At 43.3% G+C, this 22,601-nt stretch overlaps 1 protein-coding gene across 16 annotated transcripts in view; it reads right to left on the reverse strand.

Moving 5' to 3' along the window:
* Window positions 1–22,601, reverse strand: part of myo18ab (myosin XVIIIA b) — a 346,088-nt gene that overhangs the window by 113,384 nt on the left and 210,103 nt on the right. For all 16 annotated transcript variants that reach the window (XM_068010423.1, XM_068010422.1, XM_068010417.1 and 13 more), the window contains 8 exons: window positions 17,657–17,747; window positions 16,600–16,792; window positions 16,218–16,304; window positions 15,564–15,705; window positions 15,145–15,304; window positions 14,779–14,965; window positions 13,395–13,635; window positions 10,474–10,583 (listed from right to left, as the gene is read on the reverse strand). In XM_068010423.1, coding sequence (XP_067866524.1) covers window positions 10,474–10,583; window positions 13,395–13,635; window positions 14,779–14,965; window positions 15,145–15,304; window positions 15,564–15,705; window positions 16,218–16,304; window positions 16,600–16,792; window positions 17,657–17,747 — 1,211 coding nt within the window. The remainder of the gene's footprint in view (window positions 1–10,473; window positions 10,584–13,394; window positions 13,636–14,778; window positions 14,966–15,144; window positions 15,305–15,563; window positions 15,706–16,217; window positions 16,305–16,599; window positions 16,793–17,656; window positions 17,748–22,601) is intronic.

The raw sequence follows: 22,601 nt of genomic DNA on the forward strand, positions 1-22,601 counted from the left end.
TAAAGATTTAAAACATGAAATCTTGTCGAGCAATTCTTTAAATTGGTCTGGGGATTCATATTTCGTATTTTAACATCAACAGTCTCGCTGAGGTCATAACAACTAATGCACATTATTTGTAGCATTGCACTTTTCTCCCTGGGTCAGGTCATGCAAATACATGCACTCCTGTGACAACAAAAAAATATATACATTTACAGTTTTAGCCCCATAAGCAGCAATCCTGTATATTTTGGGTCAGGATGCGGCAAACTAAAGGTGATACCTAACCATATTGCTCCAAGAAAACTCATGCAACTGAAGACATTAAATTAACTAATGTCAATTAGTCAACTCTGCTTCTCTCTCCACAGATGCTGCCTGACCTGCTGAGTATTTCCAGCGGTTTCTATTTTTATTAGATTAAATTAACAGCCAACCAAGACTTGGCTCAACTTTTGATGTACAGGTGAAAGAGAAAGGAGACTTGGGTCAGTAATTTGTATGTCAGAGACTGTGAAGCAAGAAATCTACAGTAGTGCAGGCAGGATGAGAGATTTTGCTCTAGGTCACTAATCCATTTATTTTCCTACAAGTGTTTACATTGCTACTGCAAAATCTGGTTTTATGCAATTTTGCTTTGTGTAACTAGAGTAGAAATTACTAGTTTGGGTTAACCCATAGAAAGCTACAACATTTTTTTGTATATCAAAATCACAGATACCAGTACTTTGCATGTTCAAATAATATATTCTAATTGTCTTTTAATGCTGGAAATTATTATGGTTCAGATAGTGATTTTGGAAAAACATTTAGGACGAATATAACAATTTTTTAAAACAGATTTGAGACGCTGTTAAACAACATTTTGCCTCAACATTTATTTTCTCGACTAAATTACTGAGTGTTACGGCCATGTGGTGCAAAATGGGTGGTTCCCGCTGTTCAACTCCCCACCTGACTGCAGCAAGTGCCTTTTGTTCAGGGTTTAATCCCTTGGTGTTTTATTTTTCAAATGAAGAGACAGCGACAGGTTTTCTTGTAGGTTTAAAGAACAGAAAATCACTTGTTTATTGATCAATACACCTTATCCCGAAATTGTCGTAACGCATCCACTCACACATTTGCTTGCTGGCGCGCACACGCACACACAAAGAGACAGACAGAGAGGGAAAAAAGGGAGTGATTTTTAGTTGGGGTAGGGGTGAGAGGTTGCGATAAACCTGTTGAATTCTCTTGGAAATCAAGTTCTCGATGGGTGCAGGCCTGAGATGATTGTAGATTTCTCTCTTGACTGAACGTTCATTTGAAGAAAATGGATCACTTCTAGTTCATTGTTGTCCAGTGTTGATGTAGGATTCTACAGCCTTCTGGCTTACTGGAAAACAAGCTGCTGGATGTTACTTCTCTTGCTCTCTCTCTCTCTCTCTCTGGAGTCTCACTCTCTAGGCTGTCTTTTTTTTTTAAAAAAGGTAAAGCTGTGTTACATCTCACCTCCTGGTAGGAGACGCTCTGGTAACTTCCTCAAGATGATCGCACAATGGCCCAATACGTGGTTACTTAACACCTTCTTTGTTTCAGAAGACATTCAATCCTGGAATGTTTTAGCATGGGTGTAGGATGGGTTCAAATGACACCTCTTAGCTTTGAAGATTTGCCCTTTGTCCTTTTCAGACAGTTTGAATACACAAAGGCCACGGTGACCAATTTGGATGCGTTGTTCGCTTTTTAAAATAAATGTTCATATTTTAAAAAGAAAGTCCGTTTTTATAACTCTTCAGATTTTGTTCACGAGTGTTGTATCATCGCACTTCTGTGGTTGGATTTTGCTCGGTGGAGCTGGGGAGTGGGGGGAGGAACAGAGAATCAGAGAGGCAGCGGCTGCCACGGAACCAGACGCCAGGATTGCTGGACCCGATCATCCTGGGGGCAGAATAAGGTGATGCTGGCCTTACCACCCAGAGGCCAACTGAGGTCCTATTGATGGACAATTAAGGGCCTCTTCCCGAAGCCACCGGGATCTTATCAGACGCCTTGGAAAACGAGGCACCTTCCTGCAGGCCTGGGGGAAGGGGTGGCGGCTCTCCTTCACGGGCAATTTGTGGCCCACGAAGGACTCACCCACACTCAGAGAAACACTGTATCCTATCGGAGCCCCCCACCCCCCATCTCCAGGGCCTTCCAGACTAGCCCCGGTGACCCTGCAGCACCTACCCCAGGTCTGGGGTTCAAACGTCAGGCCTGGGTCCGAGGCCTCTGCAGTACGGGCCACTGCTCTTGGTAGCGCTGCCGATACAGTTGAGCTGCCTGCGATAGGCCGTCAGCTCTCGAGGACAGGATTATGTTCCTTAAACTTTGACCCCAAACGACCAGAGGATCGCTTCGGGGGCAGAAAAATACAGAGGCGGGGATCTCCTGCCCCCGCGCCCCCCCCCCCCCACCCCCCCAACGAACTGTCTTTACAGCCCAGTGCCGAGAGCCCCGCCTCCTGCTTTAAATCCAGACCTGGTGTCCATGACAGGAGTAATTAGTCATAGAGTCATACAGCACAGAAACAGGCTCTTCGGCCCATCGTGTCTGTGCCGGCCATCAAACACCTATCTATTCTAATCCCATGATCCAGCACTTGGCCTGTAGCCTTGCATGCTATGGCGTTTCAAGTGCTCATCTAAATACTTCTTAAATGTTGTGAGGGTTCCTGCCTCTACCACCTCTTCAGGTAGTGCGTTCCAGATTCCAACCACCCGATGGGAGAAAAACCTTTTCCTCAAATCCCCTCTAAAGCTCCTGCTCCTTACCTTAAACCTATGCCCCCTGGTTATTGATCCCTCCACTAAGGGAAAAAGTTTCTTCCTATCTATCCGACCTATGCCCCTCATAATTTTGTATACCTCAATCAGGTCCCCCCTCAGCCTTCTCCGCTCTAAGGAAAACAACCCGAGCCTATCCAGTCTCTCTTCATAGCTGAAATGCTCCAGTCCAGGCAACATCCTGGTGAATCTCCTCTGCACCCTCTCCAGTCCAATCACATCCTTCCTATAGTGCAGTGACCAGAACTGTACACAGTACTCCAGCTGTGGCCTAACCAGCGTTTTATACAGCTCCATCATAACCTCCTTGCTCTTGTATTCTATGCCGCGCCTAATAGAAGCAACTGTCCCATATGCCTTCCTAACCACCGTATCTACCTGTGCTGCTACCTTCAGTGATCTACAGACAAGTACACCAAGGTTCCTCTGACCCTCTGTACTTTCTAGAGTCCTACCATCCACTGTATATTCCCTTGCCTTGTTAGTCCTCCCAAAATGCATCACCACACACTTCTCAGGATTAAATTCCACTTGTCACTGTTCTGCCCATCTTACCAGTCCATCTATATCGTCCTGTAATCTAAGGCTTTCCTCCTCGCTATTTACGACACCACCAATTTTCTTGTCATCTGTGAACTTACTGATCATACCTCCTATATTCATGTCTAAATCATTAATGTACACTACAAACAGCAAGAGTCCTCAGAATTTTTTCCAATAGTTTCCCTACCACTGATGTTAGACTCACTGGCCTGTAATTACCTGGTTTATCCCTGCTACCTTTCTTGAATAATGGTACCACATTCACTGTCCTCCAGTCCTCTGGTAAATCTCCTATGGCCAGAGAGGATTTGAAAATTGTGTCAGAGCCCCTTCTATCTCCTCCCTTGCCTCACATAACAGGCTGGGATACATCTTATCTAGGCCTGGGGATCTATCCACTTTTAAACCCGCTAAAACAGCTAATACTTCCTCCATTTCAATGTTAATTTGTTCAAGTATATCACAATCCTCCTCCCTGATCTCACCTACATCGTCCATCTCCATCGCAAACACAGATAAAACCTCACCTATGTCCTCCAGCTCCACACACAGATTACCACTTTGGTCCCTAATGGGCCCTACTCTTTTCCTGGTTATCCTCTTGTCCTTAATATATTTATAAAACACCTGAGGATTTTCCTTTATCTTGCCTGCCAGTGTTTTTTCATGTCCCATCTTCCCTCTCCTAATTACTTTAAGTACGCCCCTGCACTTTCTATACTACTCCAGGGCCTCCGCTGTTTTCAGCGCTTTGAATCTGCAATAAGCCTCCTTTTTTATCCTGATCCAATCCTCTATATCCCTTGACATCCAGGGTTCCCAAGACTTGTTGGTCCTACCCTTCACCTTTATGGGAACATGTTGGCCCTGAACTCTTAGTATTTCCCCTTTGAATGACTCCCACTGGTCTGATGCAGACTTTCCTACAAGTAACTGCTCCCAGTCCACTTTGGCCAGATCCCGTTTTATCATATTGAAATCAGCCTTCCCCCAATTCAGTACTTTTATTTCCGGCCCCTCTTTGTCCTTTTCGATAACTACCTTAAATCTTAGAGTTAGGTCACCATCCCCGAAATGCTCCTCCACTGACATTTCTACCACTTGTGTGTCTTCATTCCCTAGGATTAGGTCCAATACCGCCCCTTCTCTTGTAGGACTTTCTACATGCTGGCTCAAAAAGCTCCCCTGCATGCACTTTAAGAATTCCGCCCCCTTTAAGCCTTTTGCACCAAGACTATCTCAGTTGATATTGGGGAAGTTGAAATCCCCTACTATTATTACCCTATTACTTTTACACCTCTGAGGTTTGCCTACATATCTGCTCCTCTATCTCTCCTTGACTGTTTGGGGGCCTGTAGTACACTCCCAGCCAAGTGATTGCCCCCTTTTTCTTTTTAAGTTCTATCCGTATGGCCTCATTTGAGGAACCTTCTAAGATATTATTCTCCTTACTGCAGTAATTGAATCCTTGATCAACAGTGCAATGCCACATCCTCTTTGACATGCCTGAAGATTGTATACCCTGGAATATTGAGCTGCCAGTCTTGCCCGTCCCTCAACCATGTCTCTGTGAAAGCAATAATATCATATTCCCATGTGTTAATCAATGCCCTCAATTAATTGGCAGTAAACCTAAACAGTGCTTTGAGATAGATGGATGCAGACCTTTTTTTAAACGCATTTTCAACTAATATTTCCATCTGGCAATCAAGTAATATCAGATGTAGCAAATTTCAAATTCTGTTGAGCTAATTTAGCAACTTCAGCAATGTCGTAAATTTGCTAAATGTTCTCCATGTTTTTCATGACTGAAACAAACTACATCTTTCAGTTTAATTTAAGCATTTTTTATACTGACCACATGGTTTTACTAATGTTTTTGAGGATGTCATTAATAGGGTAGATAAAGGGAAACCAGTAGATGTAGTATAATAAAAGCAAAATACTGCAGATGCTGGAAATCTGAAATAAAAACAAGAAATGCTGGAAACGTTCAGCAGGTCTGACAGCATCTGTGGAGAGAGAAGCAGAGTTAATGTTTCAGGTCAGTGACCCTTCTTCAGAACTAGCAAATATTAGAAATGTAAAAGGTTACAAGCAAGTAAAGCAGGGGTGTGGCAAGAGATAACAAAGGAGAAGGTGTAAATAAGACAAGGTCACAGAATACCTGACCAGAAGGTCATGGAGCAAAGGCAAACAATATGTTAATAGTGTGTTGAAAGACAAAGCATTAGTACAGAAAGGGTGTTAATGGACTGAAAAGTGAACAGCCGCATGTACAAATATGAAGAAAAACAGTGGGTAAGCAAACTGAACAAACTAAGATGAAATAAAATAAAATAAACACAAAAAAATATTTAAAAAGTAAAAATAAAAAAATAACTAAAAATAAAAGTAAAATGGGGGGCCTGTCATGTTCTGAAATGATTGAACTCAATGTTCAGTCCGGCAGGCTGTAGTGTGACTAGTCAATAAATGAGGTGCAGTTCCTCGAGCTTGCGTTGATGTTCACTGGAACACTGCAGCAATCCCAGGACAGAGATGTGAGCATGAGAGCAGGGGTAGTGTTGAAATGGCAAGCAACCGGAAACTCGGGGTCCTGCTTGCGGACTGAGTGGAGCTGTTCCGCAAAGCAGTCAGCCACTCTGCGATTGGTCTCCCCAATGTAGAGGAGACCACATTGTGAGCAGCGAATACAGTATACTACATTGAAAGTAGTAGTCTTTTTTTTCTTTTTCCTTTTTTTATATTTTTTTTGTGTTTATTTTATTTCATCTTAGTTTGTTCAGTTTGCTTACCCACTGTTTTTTTCATGTTTGTACTTGCGGCTGTTCAATTTTCAGTCCATTAACACCCTATCTGTACTAAAGCTTTGTCTTTCAACACACCATTAACATATTGTTTGCCTTTGCTCCATGACCTTCTGGTCAGCTATTCTGTGACCTTGTCCTATTTACACCTTCTCCTTTGTTATCACTTGCCCCAACCCCACTTTACTTGCTTATAGCCTTTCACATTTCTAATATTTGCTAGTTCTGAAGAAGGGTCACTGACCCGAAACGTTAACTCTGCTTCTCTCGCCACAGATGCTGCCAGACCTGCTGAGTATTTCCAGCATTTCTTGTTTTTATAGTAGATGTAGTATACCTGGATTTCCAAAAGGCTTTCGATAAGGTGCCATACAAAAGGTTAACAGACAAGATAAGGGCATTGGGGGAATATATTAGCATGGATAGAGGATTGGTTAGCGGACAGGAAGCAACGAGTGAGCATAAACGAGGCATTTTCAAGTTGGCAGGCAGTGAATAGCGTGCTGCAAGGATCAGTGCTGGGGTCTCAGCTATTTATAATCTATATTAATGACTTCGGTGAAGAGACAGTTATTGATCTAATGTTGCTGATGATACAAAGGTAGGTAGAAAGGTAAGCTGTGGGAAGGATACAGAGAGGCTACAAATAGATACAGACAGGTTAAGTGAGTGGGCAACAAGATGGCAAATGGAGTATAAATGTAGGGAAGTGTGAAGTTATTCACTTTGGTCGTAAGAATAGAAAAGCAGAATTTTTTTTTAAAAGGTGTGAACATTGTAAGTGTTGATGGTCACAAGGAATGTAGAAAGTTAGCATGCAGGTACAGCAAGCAATTAGGAAGGCTAATGGCATTTTGGCCTTTATTGCAAGGGGATTGGCGTACAGAAATAAGGAAGTCTTGCTACAATTGCACAGGGTTTTAGTGAGACCACATCTGGGGTGCTGTGTGCAGTTTTGGTCTCCACACTTAAGAAAGGATATACTTGCATTGGAGGCAGTACAGCAAAGAACAAAGAACAGTACAGCACAGGAACAGGCCATTCGGCCCTCCAAGCCTGCGCCGATCTTGATGCCTGCCTAAACTAACAACTTCTGCACTTCCGGGGCCCATATCCCTCTATTCCCTTCCTATTCATATATTTGTCAAGATGTCTCTTAAACGTCGCTATCGTATTTGCTTCCACCACCTCCCCTGGCAGCAAGTTCCAGGGACTCACCACCCTGTGTAAAAAACTTGCCTCGCACATCCCCTCTTTGCCCCTCGCACCTTAAACCTATGTCCCCTAGTAACTGACTCTTCCACCCTGGGAAAAAGCTTCTGACTATCCACTCTGTCCATGCCACTCATAACTTTGTAAACCTCTATCATGTCGCCCCTCCACCTCCGTCGTTCCAGTGAAAACAATACGAGTTTATCCAACCTCTCCTCATAGCTAATGCCCTCCAGACCAGGCAACATCCTGGTAAACCTCCTCTGTACCCTCTCCAAAGCCTCCACGTCCTTCTGGTAGTGTGGCGACCAGAATTGCACGCAATATTCTAAGTGTGGCCTAACTCAGGTTCTGTACAGCTGCAACATGACTTGCCAATTTTCATACTCTATGCCCCGACCGATGAAGGCAAGCATGCCGTATGCCTTCTTGACTACCTTATCCACCAGCGTTGCCACTTTCAGTGACCTGTGGACCTGTACGCCTAGATCTCTCTGCCTGTCAATACTCCCAAGGGTTCTGCCATTTACTGTATACCTCCCACCTGCATTAGACCTTCCAAAATGCATTACCTCACATTTGTCTGGATTAAATTCCATCTGCCATTTCTCCGCCCAAGTCTCCAACCGATCTATATCCTGCTGTATCCTCTGACAATCCTCATCATTATCCGCAACTCCACCAACCTTTGTGTTGTCCGCAAACTTACTAATCAGACCAGCTACATTTTCCTCCAAATCATTTATATACACTACAAAGAGCAAAGGTTCACTAAATTGGTCCCTGGGATGAGCGGATTGTCCTATGATGAGAGGCTGAGTAAATTGGGCCTATATTCTCTGGAGTTAAGAAGAATGAGAGGCGATATCATTGAAACATACAAGATTCTGAAGGGCTGGTTAGGGCAGACACAGAGATTGTTTCCGCTGGTCGGTGAATCGAAAACATGGGGACACAGTCTCAGGATAAGGAGCCGATCATTTAGGACTGAGATGAGGAGAAATTACTTCACTCAAAGGGTTGTGAATCTTTGGAATTCTCTACCCCAGAGGGTTGTGGATATGCCATCACTGAATATATTTGAGGCTGGGATAGACAGATTTTTGGTCTCTCAGGGAATCAAGGGATATGGCGAGCGGGTGGGAAAGTGGAGTTGAAGCCTAAGATCAGCCATGATAGTACTGAATGGCGGAGCAGGATCAATGGGCCAAATGGTCTATTCCTGCTCTTTTTTCTTGCCTTCTTGTGACTCTCTAAATTCTCTTTGTGTTCGAATATTTTAATTCTTCCATCATATTTTTCAGTTTGCCAATAAAAACATTAATTATTTCCCAACCTTGGTCTCCTTGTCCCCTGATCACGATTATTAACAAGTATTGTTTTCCTCATGCCTACAAGACGTTTTTGAAGCAAACTGCTGGGAGGCATGCTCAATCTGGGTGCATATCAAATAAACGGCCGAACAAATTAAGTGTGACTTACTTGTCCAAGTAAGGAAGGATCGATAGAAAACGTAGGAGAGAGAAGCAGAGAAGAAAATGGTGACAGATATAATGGACTGGATGCAGTTGACCTATGCAGAATGTGTAAGGACAGCACAGGTCAGACAGAGGTGCAGATCCATGACAGTCAACCTTCTGGGAAGATGACACCAACGAACGAATGAACTTGTTCAAGTATAATACATCCAAATCGCCTCAATTCTTATGATCGCCTTATCAACATTTCCACACGAACGTTAATAAACACTGAGTCTGAAACAACTCACTGAATTTCCCTACCTTTAGAGCCAATGATCCGATTTGTGACTCCTCAAATACTGAAGCAGTCTGTGTAGAAATGCAGCAAGACCTGGACAATATCCAGGCTTGGGCTGATAAGTGGCAAGTAACATTTGCGCCACACAAGTGCGAGGCAATGACCATCTCCAACAAGAGAGAATCTAACCATCTCCCCTTGACATTCAATGGCATTACCATCGCTGAATCCCCTACTATCAACATCCTAGGGGCTACCATTGACCAGAAACTGAACTGGAGTAGCCATATAAATACCATGGCTACAAGAGCAGGTCAGAGGCTAGGAATCCTGCGGCGAGTAACTCACCTCCTGATTCCCCAAAACCTTTCCACCATCTACATGGCACAAGTCAGAAGTGTGATGGAATACTCTCCACTTGCCTGGATGGGTACAGCTCCAACAACACTCAAGAAGCTCGACACCATCCAGAACAAAGCAGCCCGCTTGATTGGCACACCATGCACAACATTCACTCCCTCCACCACCGACGCACAGTGGCAGCAGTGTGTACCATCTACAAGATGCACTGAAGCAAGCACCAAGGCTCCTTAGACAGCACCTTCCAAACCCGCGACCTCTACCACCTCGAAGGACAAGAGCTGCAGATGCATGGGAACATCACCACCTGCAAGTTCCCGTCCAAGTCACACACCATCCTGACTTGGAACTATATCGCCGTTCCTTCACCGTCGCTGGTACAAAATCCTGGAACTCCCTATCAGCACTGTGGATGTACCTACCTCACATGGACTGCAGCGTTTCAAGGCAGCAGCTCCCCACCACCTTCTCAAGGGCAATTAGGGATGGGCAATAAATGCTGGCATAGCCAGTGACGCCCACATCCCATGAATGAAGAGAAAAAAAAATTTGGATCAGTGTTATTCTGAATGTAGAATGTTGCATAATACTATGCACTAAGGATTAGACTCGGTTTGAATCTCAGTATTCTTCCAAGATGGACAAAATGAGAACTATTTTCTAGGGTGCAAGGATACACATTGCTGACCCCATGATCACCATATGTGTCTTCGGATATTTCTGGCTCTTTGGCAATGGAAACGGAGATAAGTGGCAAGCCTAAACAGACCAAATGTGTCACTAAACAAGACTGACTTTTGTTGATTGCTTTTTTTCTATTATAGACATGAATTCGACAATTTGGCTAAATTTAGTTGCTCTGTAACATTAAGTTTTGTATCACTCAGCAATATACAAGTCTTCGATAAAAACTAGAAGTTTAAAATTAATAGAATATGCCTAATCAAAAGATCAACGCTCAAGTTTGATGAATTAAAAATTCCTTGATACAGTTAACTCACCCGTTTTTCATCTGTTACGATGTAGTTACGTCCATGCTTTTTTGTTAAATGAGGTGCAAGAACGTCAAAACGTCGTCTGAACTCAGAAAATACCATATGATCTGGATAACCTAGATTGCAATGAAAGAATGGCCACTGCTTACTTTTTTTCTTTTAAATTACTCACTCCACGTCATCAAAAACCATGAAAACTTTTCTCCCAATGTCAACTAATAAGGATTTAAAATGGAAAGGAGGGAAGTAGAAGTTGCAGTCTGCAGCACATTAGAGAATCATAGAATGATTACAGCGCAGAAGGCGGCCATTCAGACCATTCTGTCCGTGCCGACTCTGCAAGAGCATCTCAGCTAGCCCCACTCCCCTGCCTTTTCCCTGAAGCTCTGCAAATCTTTTATCTTCAGATAATTACCCAATTCCTTTTGGAAAGCCACAATTGAATCTGCCTTCATTACACCCTCCACATCCTAACCCCTGACTGCGTAACAAATCTTTCCTCATGGCACCTCTGTTTATTTTGCCAATCACCTTGGATTGGTGTCCTCTGGTTCTTGACCCTCCCGCCAATGGGAACAGTTTCTCCCTACCTATGTTCAGACCCCTCAAGATTTTAAGCACCTCTATCCAATATTTCATCAACTTCTCTTCACTAAGGAAGATAGCCAATCTATCCAAGTAACTGAAATCTCTCATCCATGGAACATTCTTGTAAACCTTTTCCACACCCTCTTCAATGCTTTCACATCCTTCCTAAAGTGTGGTGCCCAGAATTGGACACAAAACTCCAGTTGAGACCAAACCAGTGTTTTATAAAGGTTCACCATAACTTCCTTGCTTTTATACTGTCTGCCCCTATTTATAAAGCCCAGGATCCTGTATGCTTTATGAACCACTTTCTCAACCTACCCTGCCACCTTCAACTATTTGTGCACATATACCTCCAGGTCCCTCTGCTCCTGCAACCACTCTCGAATTGTATCCTTTGTTATATATTGCCTTTCCTCATTCTTCCTACCAAAATGTATCACTCCACACTTCTCCGCATTAAATTTCATCTGTCACGTGTCTGACCATTCCACCAGCCTGTCTATATCCTCTTGAAGGCCATCAACATCCTCCTCACAGTTCACAATACCTCCAAGTTCTGTGTCATCGGCAAATTTTGAAATTGTGCCCTGTACTCCTAAGTCTAGGCCATTAATATAGAGCATGAAAATCAGTGGTCCTAATACTGACCCCTGGGGAACCCCACTATATACCTTCCTCCAGTCCAGAAAAAAATTGTTCACCACCATTCTGTTTCCTGTCACTCACCAAGTTCATAACCATGCTGCCATTGTCTTTTATTCCACGGGCTTTAACTTTGCTGACAAGCCCGTTATGTGGCACTTTATCAAATGCTACTCATGTACACCACATCAACCGCATTACCCTCAACATGCACTGTTACCTCATCAAAAAACTCAAATCAGTTAAACACAATTTGTCCATAACAAATCCATGCTAGCTTTCCTTAATTAATCCACATTTGTCCAAAAAAAAAAGTGACCGTTAATTTTTCCCCAGATTACCATTCCTAAAAGCTTTCCCACCACTGAGGTTAAACTGACTGGCCTGTAGTTGCTGCGTTTATTCTTGCACCCTTCTTTCCAATCACTGAGAAAATAGTTACTTGGAAACTTTGCGACCAAAGTAGTGTCAGTAAAGCTTCTTGAGGTGGGGGGGGGGGGGGGGGGGGGGGTGGTGCTGTCGCCCTATTTCCCAGCATTTCACTTCTAGGTTTTACTGTACTGTTGTCGAAATGACATATAATGTGCATCCACCACGTACTGTGGATCCTCAAAACCCTGAGGAACTGGATCTCTGACTGTACAGGGGTTATTCTCCTCTGATAGAATTAACTTTGTTTTACTGCTCCGTTCATCATCAGAACTGTAGACTTAAAATGGTCAATACAATTAACATTAAATATTTATTGAAGATAAAAGGAAATGAGATCAAGATGAAAAAACCCGTCCTAGTCAACAGCAAGTTTTCCAACATGTGAAGCCCTCAAATGTCGAAAAGCTTCAAGAACAATTAGGAATCAGCATCTTAAAATTATTATACAAGTAAGAAGTTCTCAAAATTAAAATAAGCAGACAAGATCTTATCAGCCTTGAGCAGTTTTGAAACTTTAGTACTATGCTATTTATATGGGTACAAAGAAACTGAGCTAAATTTTATCAGTGGAAAGGTGTAAGGTTGGAGTCAGACATGAACATTTTTAAAATTTGAAACCTGACAACAACCTGTTCTCTTCCATGTTTAAACAGAGGCAGGACAAAGAGGCAAGCAGCCAATTTAAATATTTTAATGAGGCTGGCAGCCTCTAATTTAACATGCTTTGCAGGTCTTACAATGGGTGGCAGGATTCCCAAGCCTCAGGAAACTCAGCAATTGAAGGGAGGTGAGGACAGTTTCGGGTAGAAACAACATTGCTTGTGAGCCAAGAGCAACAGGAATGCTTTCCCCTCCCCCACCAAGCTCCCCCTCCACTCCATACAATGGCCCCTGGGGTTGAGGATCAGTATCTCTGCAACTCTCCACCTGCCTCCCCCGGGTACTGGACCAGACCAATCTGGTCCTGCAGCCTGCTCTGGAGTTCTCCCAGTCAGCCTTGGCTACCAGTTGTGCAATCAGGCTGACTTCCAGGCGAGGAACCTGTCAATGACACAAGACGTACGTTGTAGAGTTAACACTCCACAGCATGTCTAGGTTTCCCATCCAAAATTCCACTCCATATCCACCCCACAACACCACCTACATAATCTACCCCTGTTAATATTCGGGGGCTATTCCTATGTTTGGGAAACTACAAAAAAAACTCTTCTTATACAGACCATGAAAACTGATCTATAAACTTGAAATTTAACAGAATCTACCTTGTCTATATATTCTAAGAGCATCAAGAAGTTTGCAGCCCCTAATCTGGGCTCGAAGCAGGGGTACATCCAACTGCATCAGACCTGCTTCAAAGTTCTCTGCCTGGGCATCAGCTTCTGTGATTCCAGACTTGAAAGAAGGAGTTGGAGACACCTTTGTTTCAGTCAAGGCATCAGTTCTTGGCAGCAAACAGTGGATAAAATGAATCTTGGACTTCTTGACTGTGTCAATAAGAGCATCCTGTGAGAAAAAAAAAGAACTGAATTAATCCAGTTTTCAAAATAGCTTACTTATTTTCTGCAGGTCCGATATTCAAACTCTGGCATCCTCAGGACCAAGATTGTGTCGGATTTCGGATCTTCCCGGATCTCAGACACATGGAACCGGCGACTGCCCTCTGGATCAGCCAGAGCCTGAGGATAACCACATGGTACCTTCCAACATGCTGTGCAGCTACACACATGTACAGTTTAGTAGCAACGTTGGTCAGAAGCCATAACAGCCATCAGAAAGATGAAATAATTCTCTCACAAGCAACTGAATCAAGATCGGAAAAGGAAGAGGCGGAGTGCAATAACCTGCAAGACCTCACTGCATATAAAAAGTAATTTTTTCTACAAACTGAGCAAAATGAAAAGTTTTTGGAAAATACAGAGTTTTAGGGACTATAATGATAAATATGGAACATATATATATTGCATACTTTAAAGCAGTCTAGTGTTTCTGTGCTGTATAACTCTATGATTCTATGATCTGCAAACTCAGTCTTTAATATGTTGTAGAAACAGTTTTGAGGCTCTTGGAAGTTTTAACATTAAAATATTGATGCTATTATGGCATTTTCAACATAACAGCAGGCTATATCTTAAGTACTGATCAAGAATTAAATTGTCAAAAATCTACAAATCCATCCAAAAGAAAAAACTTAAGAAAGATTTGTTAAAGTATTCGCACTAGCATTAGATAAAGGTTCATTATTGTTACCAGCTGTAAATGAACAAAATTATTTTCCCCGTAATTAAAAAGGTTTTGTTTATTATAGATGGATAATAATATATGGAATCTAATCCAGTTAGAGTTATAACTTACTGATGCTTATTTTTTTATTTTTAAACAATCTCTAATACCAAGATTAAAAGAATATTAAAAATCTCATATTTCAAAGTTTAAGACTTCAGGTGTTGTTTTATGAAGCAATTCATATTATTACTGTGAATAAAAATTATAGTGATAAGCAGTAACTGAATAAATATTAAATTATTCTTTATACAACCACTGTAACTGATAACTATGGTACAATTTTCTTCCTGGCAAACATGCAGCCACCCGAATCTTAAACACAATGATACCTAAACGTTGAAACTGATTTATTGACCTACTAACCACTTGGAGTTTAATCTGAATGCAAGACGATTTCTTCTTCACAGCAGCTACACCAGTGGTGAAAGTCTTTCTCATGCTTGTGGCTCTTCTTAAGGTAAGCTGGGATCCTCCCTCCAGGCCAGCAATTGAACCAGACAATACAGTGACTGTTCCAGCTCTGCCCATAAACAGATTGCTAATGATTTTCCTGGGGGAAAAAATACAATTGTACTGTAATTATATAATCGAAAAGGCATAAAAATACATGAAAATTCAAAACCTTAGTCTCCATCTACATAAAAAGAATTAAGACTATATATTGGATCACTATTACTTGGAGCTTACAAATACTGTAACAAACGCTTCGTTAAAATAGCTACTCCTTACTTCTGTGAATCCTGCAGTAGGGCAGCAACATTTTGGGAAGCAGGGTTCGGTTTTGCATAATTCAACCAGCCGGTTGTGTCATACTCTACCCAATTGGTATTGTAACAATGTCCTAGGATGAAGTGATGAGATTTGTTGCTTTTCAGCAATGGGCTCTGGCCTGTAAAGCAAGGCAACTAATTCAGGTAGGTAAGGATTTAGCAGTTTTTCCACTTCCATCCAGTACACAATCAAAACTAGTCACCTAGATCAAATAATTCTTCTTCAGATATGTAAAGCTAAATGTCTTGATGACCTTCTACTAGAAACAAAAATTGCACTGCAGTGCACACTGGTCAAAACTTTACTGGTACACATGGTAAAATTATTTGTTCTGCTTCATTGCTTAGAGTTTAGTTATTTTATTTATGATACTGCACCATTCTTATTGCCATCTTGTTGTCCATAGTACGTAAATAGTCGTTCTAAAAGTGTATCTTCATTTCCATCAGGCTGTAGTGCTTCTTCATCCAGCAGCCAAAATAGCCCTCTTGCTTCATCTGTTCTAGCCAAAGTTCGAACCTATCAGGAGAAATATAAAGTAATGCATTACTTCTGAAATGTGCTCTCCTAGCAATAATTCTGCTTAGCTTTGTGATCTATACAAGCTTTGCATTCATTTAATACAGTTGCAGCAGAACAACTCAATTCTAGATGAAAGAAAGCAATCTCTGGCTCATTAGGAGCAATGATGAGTGCAAAGTACATTCTAATGCAGCAGAGACATGTATAAACAGACACCAGCATTTCAAAAAGCATCATATTAATAGTAATACTAATAGCACATGATTTTTTACATCTGGATAGCATCAGACTTAATGGTAGCTATTGATCAATTATTTAACCACACAATTTAAGGCATGCTTCAGTAAGTGATTTTGAGCATACTCCCATTATTGCAAAGCCAAGCTGGCTTCTGTAAAAGCTCTTTGTGCTTATCAGGGCAAAAGTTGATTCACTTTCTATATCTGATATTAAACAGCATGACAAATTTTTTTATTTTTTTTTTAAATCATCATGCCTCAGCTTCTTACCAGCGCCTGATGAGAGGCTTGATCTATGACAGCTACAGAAAAAGAAGAACTGGATTCTACATCATCTAATTCAAGTTCTATGTTTTCCTAGAGAGGATAGAGGACAGATTAGTAGGCTTAACTTTGATTACATTTACAACTCTAGACAACTAGACAAACATCTAGTTGATTAGTACAGATTTATTATATCGCAAGCTATGAATCAAGTAATTGTGTTCAAATTTCTACTCTGCTAAAGATTACAGATTACATTATAAGTTAAAAAAATTGATCAAATACATTGATCTTACTAGATGAAAATGTATAGTTTATTTATAGACCACATAGTAAGTACAGTAAGTTGTGCTTAATTTTGTTCTGTGTTCTGTGACAAGCAGAATACCTCCTTGTATCGATCAAGCTCTTTCAAAAATGTCCGCTCATAGAAGAGCATCTGTAGACGCTCCTGTGCGTAATTGTGGCAGAGTTCCTCATAAGTTGCAGCTCTGTCATGTGATGTGTTCTTTGGATTCTGAAATCCAGGGGTGTCCACTATCATTATTGAACAAAGTGAATTCTGAGTGGATTTAAGAGCCCTAGTATGAATGAAGAGTAATGTCAGAAATACCAAACCTTGCATTTCTTGGCTTTTATATTTGAATAGCTTTAGTATTGGGCAACGGAAACTTTGCTAGTGTATATTTTTCAGCAGTTTGATTAGAGACTCTTAAACATGATGGGCTCCCATGCAGGACAAAAATATAGTCGATGAAAAAAAACTATGGTGGCTTGCATAACAATCAAATCAGAAATAAATCTGTACTCATCAGAACTATACATGCATGGCATAGCCTTTGCACCAAAAAAGTTGTTTCTTTTGAAGGATATTGCAAATTAAGCATTTGTCTATGGTCCTTTATGTTTTGACATTTGTATATTTACAAGAAGTTGCAATTATATTGAGCCTTTAACTTAGTAAAATATCCCAAGGTGCTTTATACAGATCTAAACAGAAAAAAATAATGAATACTGAGCTAAAGAAGTTGATATTAGGAGGGGTCACTGAAGGTTAGATCATTGAGGTGGGATTTAAGGAAGGTCTTAAAGAAGGAGATGGAGGGGCAGAAGCAGTGGGACTTAGGCAGAGAACTCCACAGCCTGGGGCTGAGGTGGCTTAGCACACTGCACCAAAGGTGAGGTGAGGGGAGGGGAAATGAACAAGAGGCCAAATTCGGAGGAAGACAGTTCAAAAGGGAGGTTGTAAGGCTGGAGGGGTTATAGAGATAGAATATTGTAACTTCTTATAACTGTTTATAGATACTATACAGTAATAGTGCAGATTCTAAATAACACAAGATAAATAAGGTACGCCAGCTATGAATTTTGGAAGATGTCTAACACTTCTTTCCATTTACACTATTATATGCAAAACCAAGGAGTGAACATAATGAAAATTGCACCTATTAATGAGTGAAATTAGCAGCATAAACAGCTCTCCATATAAACTGGATGCCATTCCTTCCAGACATTCTATCGCTGTTATCTTAGGGCCTGTTAAAAACACATACATAATGAAATTATAATAGTTATACAAGTCCATGCACAGTCGTGTACTTTTTAAAAGTATAACATCCTAACTTCCTGAAAACAGTTAGAATGTAAAATGCATACCTAATATCGTCAATTTGCTAAGTTGCACAATTTTAACCATACTAATATACTGCCTGCCTTATGTGTTTCAGAAAATATATTTCCACAACAATAATGAAAGTCATTAGGAAAAGGAATAAAAACTAAATTCAGACACAAACACACAAATTTGGTTTTAGTGATCATTGCTTGCTTGAATTGATAATTTCCTTTTGATGATCGATCTCACTTTACCAAACTTATAACCCATGAGCATTTATGTAATTGTATTCATTCATAAATCAGTGGGGTTCAGCTGTATTCATAAGATTCGTCATCAAGAATGTCCGGTGTGTAAATCTACGGAATGAAATACCTGATTGTGGCAGCTTGGGAGCAATTTCAAAGAAATGCATCATTTACCACTTCTGGTAGCATGACTTTACAATAAAGAATGACAAGCAAACTTATTATTATACCAGTTGGTGACAACTTTACACTATCCCCAACAGTTGTATTTATATAGCATCGTTAACAAAGGAAAATGCCACAAGATGCTTCACAGAAGTATTATCAGACACCAAAGAGAGAGATATTAGGGAGGGGTGACTTAAAGATTTGTCAAAGAGGTAGATTTTAAGGGATATCTTAAACGAAGAGAGGTGGAAAGGCAGAGAGATTTGGGGAGCAATACCAGAGCTTACTGCCTGGATCGTTAAAAGCACTTCAACAAAAAGGTGGAGCAGAGGAAGTGGGGGATGTGTAGGAAGCTTGATTTGGAGCAACACAAAGCTCAAAAGGTTGTAGATAGGAAGGGGCAAGGCCATGAGCAGATCTGAACATGAGCGTTAAAATTTTAAAAATTGAGGCATGGTTGATTAGAAGCCAAATATAGGTCAGCGAACACAGGGGTTATAAGTTAGCAGGACTTTAAAAAAAGACGCATTTACATAGGCCAGAATTTTACACCCACCCTGGGAATGGGCTGAGAGGCAGTGAGGCATAAAATTGGGTGGGATGGCAGGGGGTGGCATCCTGTCACCTACCCGTTCCACTGGTATTTCACCAGCAGCAGGGGAGGTAGCAGGTGGCCCACCCACCCTTGGGTCAATTGAGGCCCTTATGTAGCTAATTAATGAGCACTTAAGGGCCTCTTCCCGCCACTGCTGCTATTTTACTAGCAGCGGATGGGCACTTTGCCACCTGAGGACATCACCTGGTAAAACCGGGTGGTCTTCCTGCAGATTCAATGAGGGGGGTCCCTCCTGATCAGGCATCCTGTGCCCGATGGAGGGCTCACCCAGTGGCAAGTGCTGCCCCAAGCTGGAAGAACCCACTGCCCTCACAATCGACCCCTGCCCATCCCTCGCTCGGACCTGCCTGATTGGTCCCGGCAATTCCCGACCCCACTTAACTGCGCTCCGGGCCTCCTCAATGTCCGCTATTCTAGGGACTGCTGCAGTCCGAGCAGTGGCCACCGCTCCCAGTGGCACTGCTGGGACTGTAGAGTAGTCAGTCCTCTGATTCGCGGACAAATTGTGGAGGCGGGCCATCCTGCCTGAGAGGTGCCGAAGCCGCAACTGCAGGCAGTTAATTGCCCGAGGACCGTAAAAAACGATCGTGGCATCTAGGGCCAGCGGAGGCAGGCTCACCTCCAATTTTCTAGCTGTTGGGCAGGGCCTCGTCTCTGTGTTAAATGCCGGCCATAGCATCTTTCATGACCTCAGGATGCCCCAAAGCACTTTACAACCAATTAAGTACTTTTTAAAAAAAAAAATAGTAGTCACTGCTGTTTGTACCTACATTACAGCAATGTGATAATGATCAGATAACCTATTTCAGGTGTTGGGTGAGGGATAAATATTGGCCAGGCCATCGAGAACTCCTCTGTTCTTCTTCAAAATAACTCCATGGGATCTTTTATGTTGCCCTGAGAAGGGAGATGTTGGTATCTTCAACAGTGCAGCATTCGCCTACCTCAGTACTGCATTGGAGTGTCAGAACGGACTATGGATTCAAGTCTCTGGAGTGGAACTTGAATCACAACCTTTGACTCAGAGACAAAAGTGCTACCACTGACCCACAGCTGACACTTTAGTATAGGTTAGGATGCAGGCAGCAAAGCCTAAGTTAATGCAGGGTGATGCGAGGCCAGCCAGGAGAACATTGGAACTATGGACTCAAGGGGCTGAATTTTACCAGCCCTCTGACGTTGGGGGTCATAGCAGGGGGCCGGAATATTCCAGCAGGAGAGGCCTGCCATGACCCTCGACACTGGGTATGGCCTGCCCCATTTTACCGGCGGTGGTGGAACCTCGGTGCAGCCCACCCACCGCACGGCGGTGGCACGCCAATTTAAATATGCTAACCGCTACTTACCTTGCCCAATTATGCATCCTGCTGCTCGTCGCTCCTCAGTTCTTTTTTTTGCTGAACGGATGGCTGTCACATGCCATCCCGCTCATGGATGACAGAAGCCAGTGGGACAGCAGAAGAGGGAGCATTCAGACAGTGCAGGTAAGTTTCTGTATACTGGGGTCTCCACTCTGCAAACTTGAAGGGAGGTTTGGGGGGGGGGGGGGGGGGGACGAATGGGATTACTGAGGGCACAGCTCTGGAGGCATGAAGGGAGGTGGGAGAGGGGATGTGATTACTGGGGACACAGCTCTGCAGAAATGAAGGCAGGTACTGCGTGCCCTCCCTCTGTAAAGGAAGGCCGCTCTGTGTTGTTTGTTTGTATGAGTGAGGGAGCAATGGAACTCCAATCACCGTGAGTGGGGAGGGTGCCAGAAACGGTAGGCGTGTAAAGGTTACCTGGCTGGTGGGGCAATCGATGCAACTGGTAGAATCTTGATGTAGTCATGCTGTGCCAATCTTAGTGGGAGCCAAGACTGGTAATGCCATGCCACGCCACATAGTTGATGCATGAAAGCACCTGATGTAACAGTCAACAACGCCTGCCCTGCTGGGAACCTCCGAGAAAGTGAGGGATACGACTTTATTTGTCATGTGGAGATGGGTATCGTTCAACCTATATTGTCTGATCCGCTTCTCGTGAGGATCCATATGCGCCAAAGGCAAAACCAGCAGGCCGGTGCCGCCCACATAGAGACCCCCGGTCATGAGCAGCAGCAGTCCCCAAGGACAGCTTGCCACTACAGATTGCTGCGCATCTACCGGTCCCGCATGACATATCTGCGGATGTCTGAGCGCCAATGTCAGAGGCGACTGCGGATGTCGAGCGAGGTGACGCATCTCTGTGCCCTGCTCAACGACGACCTGCAGCCAATGGGCTTCAGTGGACATCCTATGCCTGTGGCGCTCTTAGTGACAGTGGCTCCTAACTTTTACAGCTCTGCAACATTTCAGGGCCCACTGGAGACCTTTGTGGGGTCACTCAGTCAGCAGTGCACCACTGCATCAGGGAGGTCACCAATGCCCTGTACCGGAGGGCCTGTGATTTTGTCCACTTCACGATGGACCCTGGGAGCCAGGCCTGGAGGGCAATCAGTTTCGGCTCCATCGCGGCATTTCCACAGGTGCAAGGAGTCATAGACTGCACCCATGTGGCCATCAAGGCTCCCGCTGGGTGACCAGCTGCATAGGTAAACCGTAAGGGCCTCCACTCGCTCACGTACAGTTAGTATGTGATCACCGTAACTGCTTTATGCAAATATGTGCCCGCTTTCCAGGCAGCTGCCATGATGCTTTCATCCAGTGCTAGTCCCAGCTGGCGCTGCTGCATACTGAACTGGCTCAGATGGAGGGGTGGCTTTTTGGAGAAAAGGGCTACCCCTTGCAGACAAGGCTCCTGACACCAGTGAAACACCCCACCAATGCTGCAGAGGAGAGATACAATACCAGCCATGGAGCTACAGGAGCCACCCTTGAGCAGGCGATCGGCATGCTGAAAACGCACTTCCCTTGTCTGCATACATCGGGTGGTGCCCTGCAGTACGAACTGGAAAGGGTAGCTCGTATCATTGCTGATTGCTGTGCTCTGCACAACTACGCACTCAATAGTGGGGAGGCCTTGCAGGATGAGGACAGACATAAGCAGGACTCCTCCTCGGACGATGAAGACACAGAGGACTTTCAGCAGGAAAGGCACACAGGAGGACACAGAGCATCCAGGTGCCGCATGCAGGACGAGCAGCAAGCAAGAGAGATGTAGGCTACGCCTTATTGATCTCTGCGCCATAGGAACCACCATGGGTTCTGCGAGCCACATAGCACCCTTGTTCACCTGTTGGACAACACCCCGCATCTGCAACATCTTTGCGTCCACCATTACCAGCAGCAGCAGACGGAGCCATTGTCCATGTTACTGCATCCATGGAGACGCACATGAGTAATACTGGCATGGCAATGATATTATTCCATACATTGGCAGTTCTGAAAGGCCAATGATGTAATGGGAGGAGACTGGATCGGTACATGCTGGCACACTTCATTAACACAGTAAAAGCAACACGCATGTTAGAGATGATGATTTAGAGATTGAACTCTTCACAGTGTTGGGTCACCCGTGCAGACCCATTTGTGTCAGGTGGTTTTTGGAAATGCTTGCGGGTGCTCCTTCACGGTGCCATTTTTGCGCTAGCAGCCTGACTGGAAGAAGGCTGCTGATCGGATTGCCCATTGGCTGCGGATGACTTTAGCTTAGTGGCAGGAGGCAGAGGGTGATGGTTGAGGGTTGTTTTTGCGATTGGAAGCCTGTGACCAGTGGTGTACCGCAGGGATTGGTGCTGGGACCCTTGCTGCTTGTAGTGTACA

The sequence above is a fragment of the Heterodontus francisci genome, chromosome 30, assembly GCF_036365525.1.
Source record: "Heterodontus francisci isolate sHetFra1 chromosome 30, sHetFra1.hap1, whole genome shotgun sequence".
Lineage (NCBI taxonomy): Eukaryota > Metazoa > Chordata > Chondrichthyes > Heterodontiformes > Heterodontidae > Heterodontus > Heterodontus francisci.